Here is a 21,697-nt window from a genome sequence, read left to right on the forward strand (position 1 = left end):
AAAATTAAGGCGGATTTAAACAGACGCTTTGATTGTGTTGCATACATTAATTCATCTGTCGGGCGAAGTATCGAAAAATTTACATAAATGCTTTGGTTGCGTGCCTACGCTAAACTATATTTCAAACAACTAACGAAATACAATAAAAATAAAACCTTTCATTAAAAACAAACGAGCCAGTTTGTTTTTCGATAGGTTTTTTTGACATTCGGCCGTTTTTTCTTTATTTTTTTCAGACAAATGTAAGTTTTTTTTTAGTTTGAAAATTTGGTGCATAAAAACACAATTAGAATCAAGTTTCTTGTGAAAAAAGTGAGCCATTAGAGAAAGAAATAATTTGTGCGTGTTATTTGCATTGTTTTATTGTTAAAAATGTTAATGTAAAAATAAAATGTAAAACATAAACAAAAACATGACAAACTCGCTAATTATGGGGGAATAGTGGCCTCGCTTTTTCATGATAGAAATTTTTTTTGTGTTTTGAAGTTCCGATAAAGTTTCGTTAGTTTTTTTAGCTTGAAATCCAAGCAAAAATAAAGTAGTGTCATATATGCTTTTGAAGTGACCAAAGCATTTTATATAATTTTGCCTTTATGCATTTGTGTACACAGCCTTAGAAGTGAAATTTTTCCATGTTACACGTGTGGCGCTTTATATTTTGACTCTAATTTAAATAAATTTTGCTTTCCGTATGTTTCCGCATTGTTGCAGGCTACAAATCTAGTATTCTTATTTCCGCGGAAATATATGCAACTATTACATCTGTAAATACTACAAAGTTTTATTTAAGTATTAAATGCAACTCAGCTTGAAGTACTCTTAAGTACCAAAAATGCCACTCTAGACCTGAGATTTGCATCAGGTGAGCCAGGCTGTTTGTAGTTTTGACGTTTATCGCTTACACTTGGTATAGGTACACTATGTACCGAGTTACTGCAACGAGTTGGCTGTTGAATTTTTAAAACTTTCGAAGGGGATTTGAATGAAATAATTTTCTTACCTGAATTTTTTCTTTGTAAAATTTTGTGAAGGAAAATTATCGCACAACACCAACTGTTAATATGTTAAATGAAGATTTGTTTGCGGAACCATGTTTAGAGCGTCACTTCACGGGACACTGCTCTGGTATAACGCAGGTGCGTTTTAGTCCTTGTGGACAACGTCTGGCCACAAGTTCTTTGGATATTTCTGTAATACTTTGGGATTTGAAACAAGCGGCACGATGTATTCGTTTTAGCGCGCATTCAGGTGCTGTTCATAGTGTGTGCTGGTCTCCTAAGGCGAATCTTGTGGCTTCGGCCAGTAAGGATCGTACGGTAAAAATTTGGGAACCAAAAATACGTGGAGTATCTGGTGAATTTCTAGCGCATAGCAAAGCAGTACGCAGTGTGGATTTCGATCACAGTGGCACATTGGTAAAGGAAATGGTAATAGTCTAGTTGAGGGGTCTACTGCTAATACGCTACCAAAAATATAGAGAGGTGTCGAACGACGCGTTTTGACATCAGTATTAATAATCCGAAGGTGGAAAATAAAAATTTTAAGCGTTCAAAAGATATTAACGAAAAACCGAAAAAAGACACGCGGGTACCTGCGAAACCGGGGGTCGGATCCGTAGTATTTTTCCGCAGAACACCTTTCTGCGTTGGCGGCCTTCGGCCGCGCTTATAAAAAATAACCCTGGGCTACGCCATGCCAAGTCCAGGTGTGTGGTATAACCGTGGCTACCGCCACGGTGATGCACAATTTTTTTGTGGGTACGAACACAACAACAACCACATGGAAATCGCCAACTTCAACTGCAAATATGTCCGGACAGAGATAAAATTTCTTTTCCGCCTTCGGATTATTGTTCTCGAGATTAATACGCGTCTTTTGACACCTCACTCGATATTTTTGGTAGCGTATTAGCAGTCGACTCCTCAACTAGACTATTACCAAGGAAATGTAGCTTTAAATTATTTATGAGTTTATAATTCTATTATGGTTTTAGCTAATCACTGCTTCAGATGATAAAACGCTTAAACTCTGGAAAGTGGCACAGCGCAGATTTTTAACATCTTTCACCGGACACACAAATTGGGTGCGATCAGCTAAATTTAGTCCCAATGGACAATTAGTAGCGTCCTGTGGTGATGACAAATCTTTAAGAATTTTTGATGTGACTTCTGGCGAATGCATACGCTCTTTTGCCGAAGAGCGCGGCATGGGACGTCAACTAGCCTGGCATCCAGATGGCAATTTAGTTGCAATAGCATTAAGTTGTAATCGTGTAAAAATTTTTGATATTGCACAGGGCGAATTAATACAATTATATCAAGTATATCCGGCGCCGGTAAATGATTTAGCATTTCATCCGAATGGAAATTTTTTGCTGACTGGCGGCGATGATGATACAATACGTCTACTAGATCTGTTGGAAGGTCGTCCCATTTATACATTAACTGGCCATACTGATAAAGTTTGTGCTGTTGCATTCTCGCCGGATGGCAGTCATTTTGCATCGGCTGGTGATGATCGGCAGGTATTGTTTTAGTAAACTGTAAATGTATTTTTCGGCATTATGTCGTCGCCCCCAACAAAAGCGAGCACAGCTGAAATACCTTACTGCTGAATATAACCATTTTCATTTAAAAATAGCAATCCATTCTATATTATTTTTCCAACATTTTTCAGTTGCTAGTTTGGAAATCTAACTTACATACGTTTGATGCAGATAGCTTCCGCAGCAAGCAAGCTGATTCACAAAAAGCGCGTAGTGACCATAGTCATGCTGCTGCTGCTCCCTATAACTCCGTTACCAACACAACGTTGGCTGCCACTTCAAACATTTGTGACGATAGTATTTTAATTGATCCTCGTGATACAGCTGCATACAAAATGCGCGATGAAAATTTCCAGGTGCTAGATAGTGAATATACTCAACAACATTTGCAAAGCGGCATCGCAACAACACAACGCCAGCAAGAAGAAGATCATGTAGATAAAATGGAAACAGAAGTAAGCGCCGCCGATAGCATTAGTTTCAATACTAATACTAGTAGCACTTCACTTTTACACTTACATAACAACGGAAACCAAAAAACGCCAAGCAAATATTTTTAAGTTTTTACGTTAAATTTTAACCAAGTGCCGAGATGGGAAATGGGTAAATACCCAAATGGTAAATTGGTTATATATGGTAAAAAAGGGTATATACCCAAATATTTACCCAAAAGAAGGGTAAAAATAATCTTTTGGAAAATATGAGAAACAAACACACAAATTCAATCCAAAATGTACCCAATTTGTCCTATATTGGTGGGTAGTTATCCATTACGCTATCGGTGGCATTAGTTTTAATCTGTAATCCAACGTTTTTCAAAAATATTTATCCAATAAGGCATGCCGTAGCACAAATTAAAGTTTACCCAGTAAACATTTTAAGTCAAAAAGGAGTCGAAAAATATCTAATTGGAGCGTTTACAGTGGGTATGTGCTCATTTGGGAGGCCGAAATCAATGTGTTTTCTTTTTGCAATGGTCGTCCTATATGAGCCAATTAACGTATATCATTTGAGCCTAAATAAGAGTCCGACATAAGTCGCCTTTTAAGACTTTGAACAGCTCATATTATACTCTACTGGACCTCGCCGGCGTAATTTTTAACTCTAATAAACTCTGATTATCTGACACCTATATGGCCTATTTATTAGGCATCGTCAGCGCTTATTGGGGTCATATATAGTTCAACACACCTGGACAGAGGGTTGCAGCTTTGCGGTCACATTAAAAATGTCGAGAAGCGTCCAATAATGTACAAATGTAATTCATTTTGTATTAAAATGAAAAATTGTCCTAACAAAGTTTCAAAATTTGTTCCAAACTCCCTGTGACGAACATAAATAGTTGATAAATGATAATTTTTGCATGCAAGCTTTTAGGCCGTTAAATAAAAGGCAGTTCTGGAGTTCAATACGGGTCCGAAAAGTATCAGCTTCAAAAATGCTATCACCTTGGAGCCTTTTATGACTCCAATCCGGAATAAAAACTCACATTTTTCTGCGACAATTTATTCTAAATAAACAATTAATTCAACTAATACTTATTTCATTTCTATCTTATCATCATGGGAGTTTTATCACAACAATTTTCTCCCTATGTTTTCCGCTCCGGATATATGTCAAAAATTCTTCCTAAAAGCCCTGAAGTAGTGTCCTTAAAATACTCAAAATTAGCAGTATATGACGCCAATAAGGCTCATATATGATATCAGAAGGAGGCCTGTATAAGACTTATGTTAGAGCCAAATATGGGCGTGCTAGAAGTCATATAGCATTCGTTTCAGGCTCTTAGTTTAATGAGTTCATACCGAGTGAAAACGATCCAAAGTTTGGACTCCTTTCAGATTAATTGTTGACTACGAGTGTTTGCAGGGTTGTTTGTTTAAAATCAAAACGAAAATTTTTTTTTTAATTTCAAATGACGTATAAATTTAATTGTTGAATTGTAATTCCAAAAAGCTTCGATTCAAATGATTTTTAAATACCAAAAAAGGAATATTCCGGGTATTTACCCATAAAAATGGTAAATATCCGGTAGAATCCCTACTCTAAAAAAAAAAAATCATTACAAAAATTGTTGTTCTGGCCTTGAGCTCGTTTCGAACTTTGAATCCTTTATCAATAGGCCGATAAAAACAAAAACCATATTTTTTTTATTCAATATTGTACCTCTAACGCTTGACGGAAATTGTGTTAAATGTTTTTATCACCAAACGAGGGTTATACGTTTTAAACTTAACCTAATCAACGCTAAATTAAGTTTTATACGAGGTTTAATAGAAAATGTTTTGAGTATAAATTAGAAACACCAGCTTAAAAAATACAATACAATATTGTGACGAATATTAGTGACACTAAGTGATACATCACTAGTCTGATGATAAGTAAATGAAGCCACAACAACAATAAAGCAGGCATTCACTTGTATCTACATCAGGGTTCTTCAAAATTGAAAGTGCGCCTGTATTAGTGAGAGCGCCATCGTCGCGATGATCGTGCGTAATTAATGATTATTCATACATATTTTGATACCGATCAGCCGATACCTATCACCGATGTTGCTACGCCAAGTGCCAAGCGGCGACTAACTCAATTAACGACGGCATAGCGAATCATATGCCTGTGAATTGAGAGGGCACAATTGAGACCTGATCTACATAAACGAATCAATCATTATGTCTACACATATGTACGTACACGCAGCGGAGAGAAAACGCACAAAGACATGCATATATCTTATCTGAGATGCGCTCAAAATTAGGCAATAATTTGTGCAAGTAGCAAGGTTGCAAATAAGCGGAATTGCACTAAATTCGTTACAATTTGGTTTTTACTTTCCAATTATTTTCCGAAAAGGGATCTCGCAATAATCCAAATGTACACTCAAATACGCCCACACAATTTTGTTCTGTATGTAGTGTGCCGCAAGCTAATACCAATACTACACCGTGTACATTCATACGTCCCTGCACGCCATTATGTGTAAGATTTGGATTAAAATAGAAACCAAATTGTTCTTTCGAACGTAACAGATTTAAAATTACTTCACTTGCTCCGGCACATTCATAATCGTTTATTTGATCGGTTGCAGCTATTCGCAATTGTAATTGAGTCTGACCAAAAATCCTCAACTTTTAAAACATGTTTATTAAGATTACTGAAAAACCATTCAGTAAATTTTCATGCTAGCAAATGTATAGGATATTGTTGTGATGCATCGTTTCGATTCGATTCACTAGAATTATATGTGATGCGTGTTCCTAGATGCATTAATCTGAATAATCCATTGTTAACCGCGAAATATTACTAGACTTCTTTTGGTCAATGTTAAACTCAAATCTAGAGTTCCAATATTCTGTAATTTTACTAACTAATGCGCCTTTTGTAAAATCTGAATTCAATTGAATTTTGCGTTGATGCAAATATTTAAAGATCATTTCCTTTGTTATTAATCGTTTATTAAGCAATGTTAAGGTATCGCCAATTTGTATGTACACATAATCCAGCGCTTCTTGTGTTGTTGTCACATCGCATATGTTTTTTTTCGCGCTTCTGGCCACTTGCAACAATACTGGTACGTTCTGCTCTTCCTCTACTCGCAAGCAACCGGATATCAACTCTAAACTGTTCCACTGTGCCCAATATGACTTCGCAATGGGACTCTGCTGACATCTCCTCTCTATTTGGTCTTTCGTTTCGTTCGAGCCCTTGCATAACATGTGACAGATCTGTATCTTCTAGCTGACACTTCCTTAGCTGTTCCTTGTCACATTCATCTGTACATGTTATAGTCATTAGCCGGACATCTATAATGTCTTCTTTAGCCTCGGCCTTTGAAAAGTGCTTGCATTCCAAACTACATGGTATTCGTGACATTGCATCATCATTTCCATGGGTACTACCTTTTCGATGCTCAATGGAAAAGTCATAACTTTGTAGTCGCTCGATCCACCGTGCCAATTGTCCTTCTGGATTACGGAACTGCAAGAGCCATTTTAACGCTGTCCTGACGCGGAATCGCTGGCCGTAGAGGTACTTGTGAAAATGTTTAATGCACTCTACCAGTGCCAACATCTCTCTCCGTGTAACGCAATAGTTTCTCTCTGGTTTCCCAATTGAACGGCTGTAATATGCAACTACCTTCTCCGGTCCACCGACCAGTTGTGATAAAACGCCTCCTATAGCATAGCCACTCGCATCTGTATCTATAATAAATGTTGCTCCTGGAATCGTATATGCCAACATTGGGGCAGTGCACAATCGCTCCTTCAATGTTTGGAAAACCACCTCTTGCTCCTTCCATTCAAAAGCTTTATTTTTCCTTGTAAGCTCATGGACGCTATGGGCTACGCTGGAAAAGTTTGGTACAAATCACCGATAATATGTGCACATCCCAAGGAAGCTTCTCAATTCATGCAGGTTCTGTGGTGTTGGCCAAACCTTTAGAGCCTCTATCTTTTCGTTCGCAGTGCAGATGCCCTCTGTCGTTACCTTGTGACACAAATAATTTACTTCCTTTTTAAACAGCGCACACTTTTTGGGATTTAGTTTCAGACCAGCGCCAGTTATTCTCTGGAAAACTTCCTCCAAGTGTTTAAGATGTTCATCAAAGCTCTTGCCCAATACGATGATGTCCTCCAGGTATACCAAGCATGTTTTCCAATGTAGTCCTTTCAATACCTGATCCATGAGTCTCTCAAAAGTAGCTGGTGCATTACAAAGTCCAAAATGCATTACTGTAAATTGCCAAAGATCATCTCCGACGCTGAAGGCTGTTTTTTCTTTGTCTTCCTCCTTCACCTCCACTTGCCAGTAGCCACTTTTCAAGTCCAGTGTGGAAAACCATTTCGTACCAGAGAGCGAGTCCAGAGTATCGTCAATTCTCGGCAATGGGTAGCTATCCTTTTTCGTGACGTCGTTCAACTTGCGATAGTCCACGCAAAACCTCATTTTCCCATCCTTCTTCCCTAGTACCACCGGGGAGCTCCATGGACTAGCTGATGGTTCGATGACGCCGCTGTCGCTCGATCGATTTGACTCACAATTTCCCGCTTCGCCAGTGGAACACTACGAGGAACTTGACATATCGGCCTCTCGTCTCCAGTGTCAATTTGATATTTCACAACATTGGTGCGGCCTGGCTTGGAACCATCCTGGTCAAATATGTTTGCGTACTTTAGGAGCAGTTGCTTTGCCTTACTCTGATAATCTTCCTCTAGCCCCTCCGTTCATGCCGTGAAAGATCAGTCTTGCTAGTTGAAACGTTTTCCTGGAGCTGTTCACAGATAATAACTACTTCAGCCTCTTGACATCTTCCCAATATAGCTCCTTTGGTAAGTTTGTGAGGTGACTTGAACTCATTGAGTACTCTTACCGGAATGCGTCCATCTTGTTTTGTCATAGCCAGGGTTTTTCCTACAAGTACGTTCGGTGCTGATTTGTTTGCTGCTTCGAAAACCCACAATTTGTTTGTCCCACAATCTCCATCAACCTTTGCCCAGATGACTGCTCCTGATTTTGCTGGTATTTGCTGACTTTCTTCCACCAGCACTCGTTTACATCTGTAGTCTCGTAGCCGAAATTAAGTGGCACATCCATGTTCTTATATCGCATCGTCTTGCTTGGCATGTCGATCTCGATACCTTCGTCGATTAAGAAGTCCACTCCAATTATGATTTCATCAACAATCTCTGCCACTATAAAATTGTGTACTACCGTGACGTTCGCAATTGCGACTTCACATGATTCTTCTCCTAGAACCGTGGTGTCTTCTCCAGTGGCTATACGCAATCTTGCTCCATGCAATGGTCTTATCCTCTTGTTGACTAAATCCGCTCGAATGATGGAATGAGATGCACCCGTAGCTACAGTCAGTAAACGTTCCTTTCCATCCACATGTCCTCCGACAGTAAGATTGTTTGACCTTCCAATTTGTGAGATAGAGATTATGGGGCATTCAATTGCGGGAGCCAACTGTTGCCTCTTGCGGCTGACTCGCTTTAGTTTAACGATTGAGTAGATTTGGAGATTTGATCATCCCCTTCAGCTCTGGGTTTACGGCTACCCACATTGTTGGAACTATTAGAACCGGTGCTGCAATGACGTGCAATGTGACCTGGGTTGCCGCACTTGAAACATTTCACAACTCCAGCATTTTTCTGTTGTGACCCCTTCAGTGCTTCCAAAATTGTGTCTACCCAGTCTGGCCTTTCCACTTCCACGCGATGAGCTTTGTACGCTAAAGCGAGGCTGTTTCCTGAGTCAGTGCATGCGATACCGTTTCAGCAAAAGTTAGTTTTGGATTCGCCTATGTAGCTCGTTTCGTTTTCACATCTCGTATGCCATTTATGAAGCTCTGGATTTTTACCCTCTCGGTGTATTCCACGGGTGCGTCCGCATTTGCCAAGTGAGCCAACCTTTCAACATCCGAAGTAAACTCTTGCAAAATCTCATTAGTTTTTTGGTAAAGGTTTTGCAATTCTATTTGATATATCTGTTTCTTGTGTTCGCTTCCGTACCTTCGACCTACAGCAGCCATCAATGCGTCATAACTGTTCCGTTCGTACTCTGGAATAGTCTGTAAGATTTCGGCAGCTGGTCCTTTCAATGCTACGAAGAGTGCAGCAACTTTATCTTCAGCATTCCAGTTGTTCACTGTAGCTGTCTTCTCAAATTGTAGCTTAAAGACCTGGAAAGGAACAGAACCGTCAAAGGATGGTGTTTTTACCTTTGGATTACTCGTTGAAACTGCTGGGCGATTTAGTTGCAACTGCTCGATACGTCCTCTCAAAGCATCCACCTTGGCCTCGATTTTTTCCTCAAACTGTAAAATTTATGTATCTTGCGCCTCCAACTTCGAGGAAATACGTCCTTCTTGCTCTTCCAGTTGAGCAGAGATCTGCGATGATATCTGTGCTGAAATTTGCGCCGACATATCGGATATTCGTGCCTCTTGTGCTTCAATCTTCGCTGTTATACGGTTCTCCTGCGATTCCAGCTGAGATAACATTTGCGACATTGATGTCATTTCGGTTGATATTTGTGACGACATTTGCTTCAACACTACTAGTATCGCGTTAGTGTCAACACTTGCCAACGGATTCGGAGTCTCCTCCATTATAGTCGCTGGCTCTTCCACATCAGGATAAAAGACATACTCGTCCACATCAATTCCTTGCGACTCCATTACCTCTCGTAGCCGTGTTTGAAGTTCGATCTTTTTGTATTCCGGTTGTATTCAATCCACGGTTTTCCAACTCCTTTCTCAGTTGCTGGATCTTTAATTCACTCAACTTTGCCATGTCCAAGTTGTATTCGCAATCTTCGAAATTTATTCAACAATTCCTCTTCTGACACCAGTTGTAACGAATTTAGTGCGATTCCGCTTATTTGCAACCTTCTACTAACGCTCGAATCACTAAACTGTTGAATAAATAACTCCAATATTCAATAATGCAAAATGGTCTTTATTAGACTACTTTGAAAGTACTTCACAATAACAGTTAACTTCACAACCATTAGCGTGCTTAAACCAAACTGTTTACTGACTACTCAGCTTGCTCTGCTTTTATACTCTCTGTTGCCTTGTCCAAATGTCTAGACGTTTCCTCTTCTAGAATCCTCTATCTGGTCACCAGCCATACGCGCGTGTATTTGTAGTGTGTAACCATATGCGTGTGTATATGTGAGTACTACTTCGGCTTATGATTACATGTGTTTGTGCGTATCTCTCCGTTGCCTTTATTTACTAGTATCCGTTAGTGATGCTAATATTCGTCACAGTATGATTTCTTTTCCCAAACTTTCCCACTGGCTCGGAGGTATCGATAAATGCTGTAGTATCTTACAAGAAGCAGCATTTAGAATTTCTCTTTTGTTCGGAACCAACGAAATAATACCAAGAAAACCAGTAAGCTGTCATTTTAACACTACCGAAATAGTTCCAATAAACCAAATACTTCCAATGTGGAAATATGTATCTAGTTCGGAACTATAGAAAAGCTGATGCAACTAAAACAAACTAGGACATCGCCATGTTAAATTCGACAGTTGGAACCATGTAAAAGATATAGAGGGCGAACTAGTAGAGATTCCGCATCTACTGGAAACGCACCAGTTTTGAACTAGAGATCTTTCCTACAGCGTCGCCATGCCTATTGTGTAAGAAATCATTTGATAACACCTTATATGTATAACAAAATTTTTTTGAAAAAGATTCGATAACTTGCAGCACTTTTCACAAATAAAATTTTAAATTTTTAAATTTTCAGCACCAAATTTTAACTCTTAGGATAAGTTTTAAAATCAGACGTTTTATTCCAGTTTCTGTTTTTAGATTTTTGAAACCTTTTGCTTTTGTTTCAAACCCAGAAGTGGCTACAAGTTTGTATTTTTGGATTTTTTGAAACTTTTTTGGTTTTGTTTTAAAACACTTAATATTTTAAACTTATTCTTTTAAATTGAAATCGAATAAAATTAAAAAGGATAATAGTAACTTTGAGGTTTAGTAGCAAAATGTTTCAAAAAGTGTTTAAATCGATTAATGGTTACAAATTTGGGCTCAGATTTCTAACCGTGCACTTGCACCTGCAAATTTCAACAAGCTTCACCACTGTATATAAATAGCACTCACAGTTACTTTATACTTAACAAGTAGCGGTAAAAGTCAGGAAAAAAAATGAATTTGCACCTCGCTATCCTGGTTGTGCTGCTTACCTCTCTTTTCACCTGTATAAATTCGCAACCTGGCCATCGGGATTTTTTAGTAGATTTACTTCAGTACAGCAAATGTGTATGCGGTGGCTCATTATTATCTTCCAACATAGTGATCACAGCTGCGAAATGCGTGAACAAAGCAAAAGAAGAAATAAACTTAATCGACGTTGTACCTAAGCCAAGAAATCTCTTCGCAGAAAGACGCAAAGTGAACGATGTATTTTATCACAATGATCAAAATGGTTGCAGAAAAGGCGATATGGATATAGCGTTATTTAATATTGTAACGAATTTCCTGCAAATCCTCTTATTTGTAATCTTCTACTAATGTTCGAATCACTAAACTGTTGAATAAATAACTCCAATATTAAATAATGGAAAAATGGCCTTTATTAAAGTACTTCACAATAACACTTTTACTTTGCAACTAGCTTGCTTAACAACCAAACTGATTGATAGCTCAAATAAAACTCACTCTCAAAATAATACTGCTATGGCTCGCTAGATAGCGTCTTAATCGAAACTGCTTGATAGCTCAAATCAAACTGAATTCCAGCGCCTCTACATTTGCTGCCTTTTATACTCTCTGATTTGACGTTCGCATCTTCTAGGCGCTTCCATTTCCACAATCTACTAGATGCCATCAGCTCTCAAACTTCTCAGCTGTAACTACAATTGCACGATTTTATAGCTTCTCTCATTGCATACTTTCAGGAGTATCTCAGATATATGCATGTGTTTGTGCATTGATTCTCCGCTGCTCGTATACGTACATGGTACATATGTGTAGACGCAATTATTGTTTCGTTTATGTAGATACATAATGATTGATCTATAGATGTGCATGATATCACTGTTTAGCATCGGCTTAGAGATAGCAGCACCCCTTAGTTTTGCTAATATTCGTAACACTGCCCTCCACCTAAGTCTGATCGTCCCGATCAGACAAATCTCTCGATCTAAACGCTGCTAGCCAAATGGACCACTTTCATTTTGGTTCGTGGTTTACCGATGGTTTGTATGCGGTACACTACATCGTTGATCCGTTTTACAACTTTGTATGGCCTTCCCAATTTCACTGCAATTTCGGGGACAAACCTTTTTTACGTTGTGGGTTGTATAACAGCACCAAATCTCCTTCCTGAAAACCTTCCGAATTGCTTTATCGTATCTGGCTTTCATCTTGTCACTCATAATCTTTGTCCGCTGCCTTATCAGATCATGTATTTCTCTTAGCTCTTCTTCCAAATCACTAGTGGATTTCTTGACATTTCTCTCCGCATTGACATCTATCCCAAACTTCAAATCAGCTGGCAGTCTAAGGTCATTGCCAAAAATTACTTTTGCAGGGGTTTGGCCCATTGTCTCGTGTACTGCTGATCGGTAAGCCATGAAGAATAATGGTATGCGGGTGTCCCACACTTTATGGTACTTGTCTACTACTTTCCTTATGTAAGTGCTCCTCCAATGTTCTATTGAATCGTTCTACCATACCATCGGATTGAGGATGCAATGCAGTTGTCCGTGTTTTTCGAATGCCCAATGATTTACACATTTCCTGGAACACAGTTGATTCGAAATTCCTGCCTTGGTCAGAATGTAACTCCATTGGTACACCATACCTTGCAACCCAATTGTTTATAAACACTTCTGCTACTGTTTCTGCTTCTTGGTTTGGGATTGGGTATACCTCTGGCCATTTACTGAAATAATCCATAACCACCAGTACGTATTTGTTTCCGTGGTTGCTAGTAGGAAATGGACCTGCGACATCCATGGCGATACTTTCAAATGGTGCACCTGAAATATACTGCTTCATCTGGCCATGACTTCGTGTTTTGGGCCCTTTCGCTCTGTTGCAAGTCTCGCAGTTGGCAATCCACTCGGTGACCGACTGACGGCAACCAACCCAATATAATCTCTTTTTAATCTTCTCGAGCGTCTTCGTGATTCTAAGATGACCTCCGCTTGGACCATTATGCAGCTCGCTGAGCACGTCAGGACTCCTCTTTCTGGGAGCAACTATCAGTTTCTTCTTGCATTTACCATCCTCACTCTACCATACTCGATGAAGGCAACCGGATATCAATTCTAAACTGTTCCACTGTGCCCAATATGACTTCGCAATGGGACTCTCTGCTGACATCTCTTCTCTGTTTGGTCTTTCGTTTCGTTCGAGCCTTTGAATAACACGTGACAGATCTGTATCTTCTAGCTGACACTTTCTTAGCTGTTCCTTGTCCCATTCATCTGTACATGTTATAGTCATTAGCCGGACATCTATAATGTCTTCTTTAGCCTCGGCTTTTGAACAGTGCTTGCATTCCAAACTACATGGTCTTCATGACATTGCATCGGCATTTCCATGGGTACTACCTTTTCGATGCTCAATGGAAAAGTCATAGCTTTGTAGTCGCTCGATCCACCGTGCTAATTGTCCTTCCGGATTACGAAACTGCAGAAGCCATTTCAAAGCTGCGTGATCTGTCCTGACACGGAATCGCTAGCCGTAGAGGTATTTGTGAAAAGGTTTAATGCACTCTACCAATGCCAACAGCTCTCTGCGCGTAACGCAGTAGTTCCTCTCTCGTTTTCCAATCGAACGGCTGTAATATGCAACTACCTTCTCCTGTCCATCGACCAGTTGTGATAAAACGCCTCCTATAGCATATCCGCTCGCATCTGTATCTAGAATAGACGTTGCTCCTGGAATCGGATATGCCAACATTGGGGCAGTGCACAAACGCTCTTTCAATGTTTGGAAAGCTACTTCTTGCTCCTTCTTCCATTCAAAAGCTTTATTTTTTCTTGTTAAATCGTGGAGACTATGGGCTACGCTGGCAAAATTTGGTACAAATCGGCGGTAATATGTGCACAGCTCAAGGAAACTTCTCAATTCATGCAGATTCTGTGGTCTTGGCCAATCCTTTACTGCCTCTATCTTTTCATTCGCTGTACGGATACCTTCTGTCGTTACCTTGTGACCCAAATAATTTACTTCCTTTTTAAACAGCGCATACTTTTTGGGACTTAACTTCAGACCAGCGCCAGCTATTCTCTGGAAAACTTCATCTAAGTTTTTAAGATGTTCATCAAAGTTATTGCCCAATACGATGATGTCGTCCAGGTACACCAAGCATGTTTTCCAATGTAGTCCTTTCAATACCTGATCCATGAGTCCCTCGAAAGTAGCTGGAGCATTACATAGTCCAAAGGGCATTACTGTAAATTGCCAAAGACCATCTCCGACGCTGAAGGCTGTTTTCTCTTTGTCTTCCTCCTTGTTGTTGTTGTTGTTGTAGCGATTAGGTTACTCCCCGAAGGCTTTGGGGAGTGTTATCGATGTGATGGTCCTTTGTCGGATACAGATCCGATACGCTCCGGTAACAGCACCATTAAGGTGCTGGCCCGACCATCTCGGGGACGATTTATATGGCCACATTAAACCTTCAGGCCATCCCTCCCTCCCCACCCCCAAGTTCCCTGCGGAGCTTGGGGTCGCCAGAGCCTCGTCTGTTAGTGAAACGGGATTCGCCGCTCGAAGGTGAGGTTGACAATTGGCTTGGAGAAGCTATATATTGCGCTACACAACCCCTTGAATCCTCCTTCCTCCTTCACCTCCACTTGCCAGTAGCCGCTTTTCAAGTCCATTGTGGAAAACCATTTCGTACCAGAGAACGAGTCCAGAGTGTCGTCAATTCTTGGCAATGGGTAGCTTTTCGTAACGTCATTCAACTTCCGGTAGTCCACGCAAAACCTCATTTTTCCATCCTTCTTCTTTACAAGTAGTACCGGTGAGCTCCAGGGACTAGCTGGTGGTTCGATGACGCCGCTGTCGCTCATTTCTTGTATAATTTGACTCACAACTTCTCGCTTCGCCAGTGGAACACTACGTGGAGCTTGACGTATCGGCCTCGCGTCTCCAGTGTCAATTTGATGTTTCACAACATTGGTGCGGCCTGGTTTGGAACCATCCTGGTCAAGTATGTTTGCGTACTTTAAGAGCAGTTGCTTTGCCTTACTCTGATAATCTTCCTCTAGCCCCTCCGTCCATGACGTGATGTCATTTGAAAGATCATCATTATTAGATGAAACGTGTTCCTGGAGCTGTTCACAGTTAATAATTACTTCAGCCTCTTGGCATCTTCCCAAAATAGCTCCTTTGGTCAGTTTGAGTGGTGACTTGAACCCATTGAGTACTCTTACCGGAATGCGTCCATCTTGTTTTGTCATAGCCAGGGTTTTTCCTAAAAGTATGTTCGGTGCTGATTTGTTTGCTGCTTCGACAACCCACAATTTGTTTGTCCCACAATCTCCATCAACCTTTGCCCAGATGACTGCTTCGGATTTTGGTGGTATTTGCTGACTCTCTTCCACCAGCACTCGTTTACTGCTGTAGCCTCTCTCGTAGCCGAAATTAAGTGGTACATCCATGTTCTTATATCGCATCGTCTTGCTTTGCATGTCGATCTTGATGCCCTGGTCGATTAAGAAGTCCACTCCAATTATGATTTCATCAACAATCTCTGCCACTATAAAATTGTGCACTACCGTGACGTTTCCACTTACGACTTCACATGATACTTCTCCTAGAACTGTGCTGTCTTCTCCAGTGGCTGTACGCAATCTTGCTCCATGCAATGGTCTTATCTTCTTGTTGACTAAATCCGCTCGAATAATGGAATGGGATGCACCCGTATCTACAGTCAGTAAACGTTCCTTTCCATCCACATGTCCTCCAACAGTAAGATTGTTTGACCTTCTTCCAATTTGTGAGATAGAGATTATGGGGCATTCAATTGCGGGAGCCAGCTGTCGCCCCTTGCGGCTGACTCGATTTAGTTTAACGATTGAGTGGTCTTGGAGATTTGCTCATCTCCTTCTACTCGGCGTTTACGACCACCCACATTGTTGGAACTGTTAGGGTTGGTGTTGCAATAACGCGCAATCTGCCCTGGCTTTCCACACTTGAAGCATTTGACTGCATTATTATTCTTCTGCTGCGTCCCTTCAATGCTTCCAAAATTGCGTCTACCCAGTCTGGCCTTTCAACTTCCACGCGATGAGCTTTGTACGCTGGCTTACTCAAAAGTGAGGCTGTTTCCTGAGTCAGTGCATGCGATACCGTTTCAGCAAATGTTAGTTTTGGATTCGCATATGTAGCCCGCTTCGTTTCCACATCTCGTATGCCATTTATGAAGCTCTGGATTTTGACCCTTTCAGTGTATTCCACGGGTGCGTCCGCATTTGCAAGATGAGCCAATCTTTCAATATCTGAAGCAAACTCCTGCAATGTCTCATTTGCTTTTTGGTAGCGGTTTTGCAACTCAATTTGGAATATCGTTCCATAACGTCGTTCTACAGCAGCCATCAATGCTTCATAACTGTACCGTTCGTACTCTGGAATCGTCTGTAAGATTTCCGCTGCAGGCCCTTTTAATGCCACGAACAGTGCAGCAACTTTATCTTCCACATTCCAGTTGTTCACTGCTGCGGTTTTCTCAAAATGTAGCTTGAAGACCTGGAAAGGAACAGAACCGTCAAAGGACGGTGTTTTTACCTTTGGATTACTCGCTGAAACTGCTGGGCGATTTAGTTGCAACTCCTGTATACAATCTTTCAAAGCATCCATCGCGGCCTCCATTTTATCTTGTCGTTCACTAAAAGCCTCCAGCTGCGATGTGACTTTTGCTTCCTGTGCCTCCAGCTTCGTTGAGATACGCTCTTCCTGGGCTTCGAGTTGTAATGTTATGCGTGCCTCTTGCTCTTTTAATTGTTCTGCAATTTGTGACGCCATGTGTGTTTTCTGTTCATCCAATTGTGCTTCAATCTTCGCTGTTATACGGTTCTCCTGCGATTCCAACTGAGATGACATTTGCGACGACATTTCGGATATACGTGTCTCCTGTGCTTCCATCTTGGATGTAATCTGTGTCGACATTTCTGAAATACGCGTTTCTTGTGCTTCAATCTTCGATGTTATGCGTGTCTCCTGCGATTCCAATTGTGATGACATGTTGGTAGATATTTGTGATGACATTTCGGACATTTGTGCCGAGATTGCAGCCAATATCATTCTCAGGTCTGTGTTCGCCATTGTCTGCGGTGTTTCATTTTTCTCTTCAATTTTTGTTGTTGTCTCGTCCCCATCAGGATAAAAGACATACTCGTCCACATCAATTCCTTCTGATTCCATTGCCTCTCGTAGCCGTGCCTGAAGTTCGAGTTTAACGCCGCTTGTATTCAATCCTCGGCACTCCAACTCCTTCTTTAGTTTCTGGATCTTCAATTCACTGAACTTTGCCATGTCCTTGTTGTCCTCTGGAATTTATTCACCAATCCCACTTCTGACACAAATTGTAACGAATTTCCTGCAAATCCTCTTATTTGCAATCTTCTACTAATGTTCGAATCACTAAACTGTTGAATAAATAACTCCAATATTAAATAATGGAAAAATGGCCTTTATTAAAGTACTTCACAATAACACTTATACTTTGCAACTAGCTTGCTTAACAACCAAACTGATTGATAGCTCAAATGAAACTCACTCTCAAAATAATACTGCTATGGCTCGCAAGATAGCGTTTTAATCGAAACTGCTTGATAGCTCAAATCAAACTGAATTCCAGCGCCTCTACATTTGCTGCCTTTTATACTCTCTGATTTCAACGTTCGCATCTTCTAGGCGCTTCCATTTCCAGAATCTACTAGATGCCATCAGCTCTCAAACTTCTCAGCTGTAACTACAATTGCACGATTTTATAGCTTCTCTCATTGCATACTTTCAGGAGTATCTCAGATATATGCATGTGTTTGTGCATTGATTCTCCGCTGCTCGTATACGTACATGGTACATATGTGTAGACGCAATTATTGTTTCGTTTATGTAGATACATAATGATTGATCTATGGATGTGCATGATATCACTGTTTAGCATCGGCTTAGAGATAGCAGCACCCCTTAGTTTTGCTAATATTCGTAACAATATGAATATACCCTTTTCAGAAGAGGATGGAGTGGAGCCAATACCACTTTACAAAAAGCAACTTACGGTGGGTGACAAGATGCTAGTAAATGGGGGTTTACTCGACACCCAACTTCTTATACAGTTGAACTAGATATAGTAGAAGCACACGATTGTAGGGATCACTCCGAACAAAGAAATATGTATTGTGCTAAAGGTGAAGTTTATGGTCCATCTCCTGGAATACCGGGCGTTGTGTATGGAGAATTTTGTGCGGTGGGAATAGATACAGATATTTTAGACAACGAACATTGGAAACTTTTTGCAAATATATCTGATCCAGATATTCGAGTGCTGATGGAAGAAAGTCAGCAAATACCAGCAAAATTAGAAGCAGTCATCTGGGCAAAGGTTGATGGAGATTGTGGGACAAACAAATTGTGGGTTGTCGAAGCAGCAAACAAATCAGCACCGAACGTACTTGTAGGAAAAACCCTGGCTATGACAAAACAAGATGGACGTATTCCGGTAAGAGTACTCAATGAGTTAAAGTCACCTATCAAACTGACCAAAGGAGCTATATTGGGAAGATGTCAAGAGGCCGAAGTAGTTATTAACTGTGAACAGATCCAGGAACACGTTTCATCTAGCAAGACTGATCTTTCAAATGACATCACGGCATGGCATGGAGATTGTGGAACAAACAAATTGTGGGTTGTCGAAGTAGCAAACAAATCAGCACCGAACGTACTTGTAGGAAAAACCCTGGCTATGACAAAACAAGATGGACGTATTCCGGTAAGAATACTCAATGAGTTCAAGTCACCACTCAAACTGACCAAAGGAGCTATATTGGGAAGATGTCAAGAGGCCGATAGTCTCTGATCTTTCAAATGACATCACGGCATGGACGGAGGGGCTAGAGGAAGATTATCAGAGTAAAGCAAAGCAATTGCTCCTAAAGTACGCAAACATATTTGACCAGGATGGTTCCACACCAGGCCGCACCAATGTTGTGAAACATCAAATTGACACTGGAGACGCGAGGCCGATACGTCAAGCTCCTCGTAGTATTCCCGTGGCGAAGCGGGAAATTGTGAGCCAATGTCACGAAGACCATGTAGTTTGGAATGCAAGCACTGTTCAAGAAGACATTATAGATGTCCGGCTAATGACTATAACATGTACATATGAATGGGACAAGGAACAGCTAAGGAAGTGTCAGCTTGAAGATACAGCTCTGGCACATGTTATGCAAGGGCTCGAACGAAACGAAAGACCAAATAGAGAGATGTCAGCAGAGAGTCCCATTGCGAAGTCATATTGGGCACAGTGGAACAGTTTAGAGTTGATATCCGGTTGCTTGCGAGTAGAGGAAGAGCAGAACGTACCAGTATTGTTGCAAGTGGCCAGAAGCGCGACAAAGAACATATGCGATGTTACAACAACACAAGAAGCGCTGGAATATGTGTACATACAAATTGGCGATACCTTAACATTGCTTAATAAACGATTAATAACAAAGGAAATGATCTTTAAATATAATGCAGATTTTACAAAAGGCGCATTAGTTAGTAAAATTATAGAATATTGGAACTCTAGATTAGAGTTTAACATTGACCGAAAGAAGTCTAGTAATATTTCAGTCGCGGTTAACAGATCAAATTCCACACAATGGATTAATCAGATTAATGCATCTAGCAACAAAAGCTCCGCTATACCTAGCATCACATATAATTCTAGTGAATCGAATCGAAACGATGCATCACAACAATATCCTATACATTTGCTAGCACGAAAATTTACTGAATGGTTTTTCAGTAATCTTAATAAACATGTTTTAAAAGTTGAGGATTTTTGGTAAGACTCTCAATTACAATTGCAAATAGCTGCAACCGATCAAATAAACGATTATGAATGTGCCGGAGCAAGTGAAGTAATTTTAAATCTGTTATGTTCGAAACAGCAATTTGGTTTCTATTTTAATCCAAATCTTACACATAATGTATTTGAGTGTACATTTGAATTATTGCGAGATCCCTTTTCGGAAAATAATTCCGCTTATTTGCAACCTTCTACTAACGTTCGAATCACTAAACTCTTGAATAAAAAACTCCACTATTCAATAATGCAAAATGGCCTTTATTCAAGTACTTTCAAAATAACACTTCTATTGCTCGACAGATAGCGTGCTTAAATCAAACTGATTTTCGTGCCTCAGCTGTTGCTGCTTTTATAGTGTTTGGTTTCCCGTTGAAATATTTCTAGGCGGTTCTATTCTAGAATTTACTAGTTAGTTAGCAGCTATAAAATTACCAACTATAACTACGTTTATAGCTTCTCATATGCGCGTGTATATGTGAGTGTTACTTGCACAAATTATTGCCTATTTTTGAGTGCATCTCAGTTAAGATATATGCATGTGTTTGTGCGTTTTCTCCGCGCTGCGTGTACGTACATATGTGCAAATGGCTCACCTTGTTGCATTTGCATCTTAAATCCTATCCGTGTCTCGTTCATGTGTCAGTGGAACACGAGGATAATGATTGATTCGTTTATGTAGATACAAGTGACTGCCTGCTTTATTGTTGTGGCTTCATTTACTTAGCATCAGTCTAGTGATGTGAGTATCAGTTAGTGTCACTAATATTCGTCACAATATTTTGGCAGAGAGAATAGAAATAGTAAGAGCCATGTAATTTTAAAATCCTTCTGCACATATTCATGAGGTATTTTAGTTTATTTTAAGGGATTGTATTAAACAATTCTTCATATTTGCAACAATCAGAATATGTGTTAATATGAACTTCTTAAAAATGCATAGAAGGTAATTTTCTAATATCCGCCAAGTTGTTATTTCTATTCTCTTAGCTTTTGGGGAAAACTGTATAATTGATCAACGATTTTAGTGCATTTTAACATTCTTAAAATTGCCATAAAACTGCACTTGGTTAATGCTGTTTTCTTTTGACAAACTTAATTAAATAATGGCAGCGCTTTGTAATTATGATATACCATATATGTAATACTCCTATATTGCTAATGAAAATGCTCGCAATGTATTTTGAATTCGAAATCAAAACAAGACAGCCTATAAAATTTTTGTGATTGTAGCAGCATAAGTGTGACAAGAAAACATTTCAATTTAGGTACATTCGATTATTGAATACAAAAACAAAAACGTGTAAACAGCAATATATCGGCACTCTGATGCTTGGGAATGTACCTAGCCTTTTCTAGCAATATAGGAGTATTACATATATGTATGTAGATGTGTATACAATTTAACACACAAACATTTTACGTATGTATGACTTCAGTTTTTATAAATAAAATCTTATTTTTAATAAAAATTAAAAATTAGTTCTTATTTATTTGTCATAGGTAGTGGGCACGGACTTATTTCAATGTGGTACTATGAAAGCTTTATGCAATAGCGAATTGAAATTAGAATTGAGCATTATGCAAAACC

General features: G+C 39.8%; 1 protein-coding gene and 2 pseudogenes across 2 annotated transcripts; 2 read left to right on the top strand and 1 right to left on the bottom strand.

Moving 5' to 3' along the window:
• The first annotated feature begins 913 nt into the window (after positions 1 to 913).
• On the top strand, positions 914 to 16,430 carry Poc1 (Proteome of centrioles 1). Of its 2 annotated transcripts, XM_067790083.1 has the most exons (4): positions 914 to 1,415; positions 1,994 to 2,524; positions 2,677 to 3,000; positions 11,368 to 16,430. In XM_067790083.1, the coding sequence occupies exons 1-4, from the start codon at positions 1,062 to 1,064 to the stop codon at positions 11,368 to 11,370; spliced, it is 1,212 nt and encodes a 403-aa protein (XP_067646184.1). In that variant the 5' UTR covers positions 914 to 1,061; the 3' UTR covers positions 11,371 to 16,430. The 2 variants fall into 2 exon arrangements, with proteins under 2 accessions (XP_067646184.1, XP_067646183.1); XM_067790082.1 differs by lacking the exon at positions 11,368 to 16,430 and having other exon boundaries at positions 2,677 to 10,811.
• On the bottom strand, positions 5,200 to 9,728 carry LOC137252726 (uncharacterized protein C3orf38 homolog; annotated as a pseudogene).
• Positions 16,431 to 16,442: 12 nt separating the features above from the next.
• Positions 16,443 to 21,481, top strand: LOC137253338 (uncharacterized; annotated as a pseudogene).
• Positions 21,482 to 21,697: the final 216 nt, after the last annotated feature.

Source organism: Eurosta solidaginis, chromosome 5 (genome assembly GCF_040869045.1).
Source record: "Eurosta solidaginis isolate ZX-2024a chromosome 5, ASM4086904v1, whole genome shotgun sequence".
Taxonomy (NCBI): domain Eukaryota; kingdom Metazoa; phylum Arthropoda; class Insecta; order Diptera; family Tephritidae; genus Eurosta; species Eurosta solidaginis.

Excerpts from the sequence above, each read along its gene's own strand:
- Poc1 (XM_067790082.1), top strand. The coding sequence starts at position 1,062 with ATGTTAAATGAAGATTTGTTTGCGGAACCATGTTTAGAGCGTCACTTC. Across the intron at positions 1,416-1,993 it reads TCGATCACAGTGGCACATTG|CTAATCACTGCTTCAGATGA; the intron begins GTAAAGGAAATG and ends TTATGGTTTTAG. Across the intron at positions 2,525-2,676 it reads CGGCTGGTGATGATCGGCAG|TTGCTAGTTTGGAAATCTAA; the intron begins GTATTGTTTTAG and ends AACATTTTTCAG.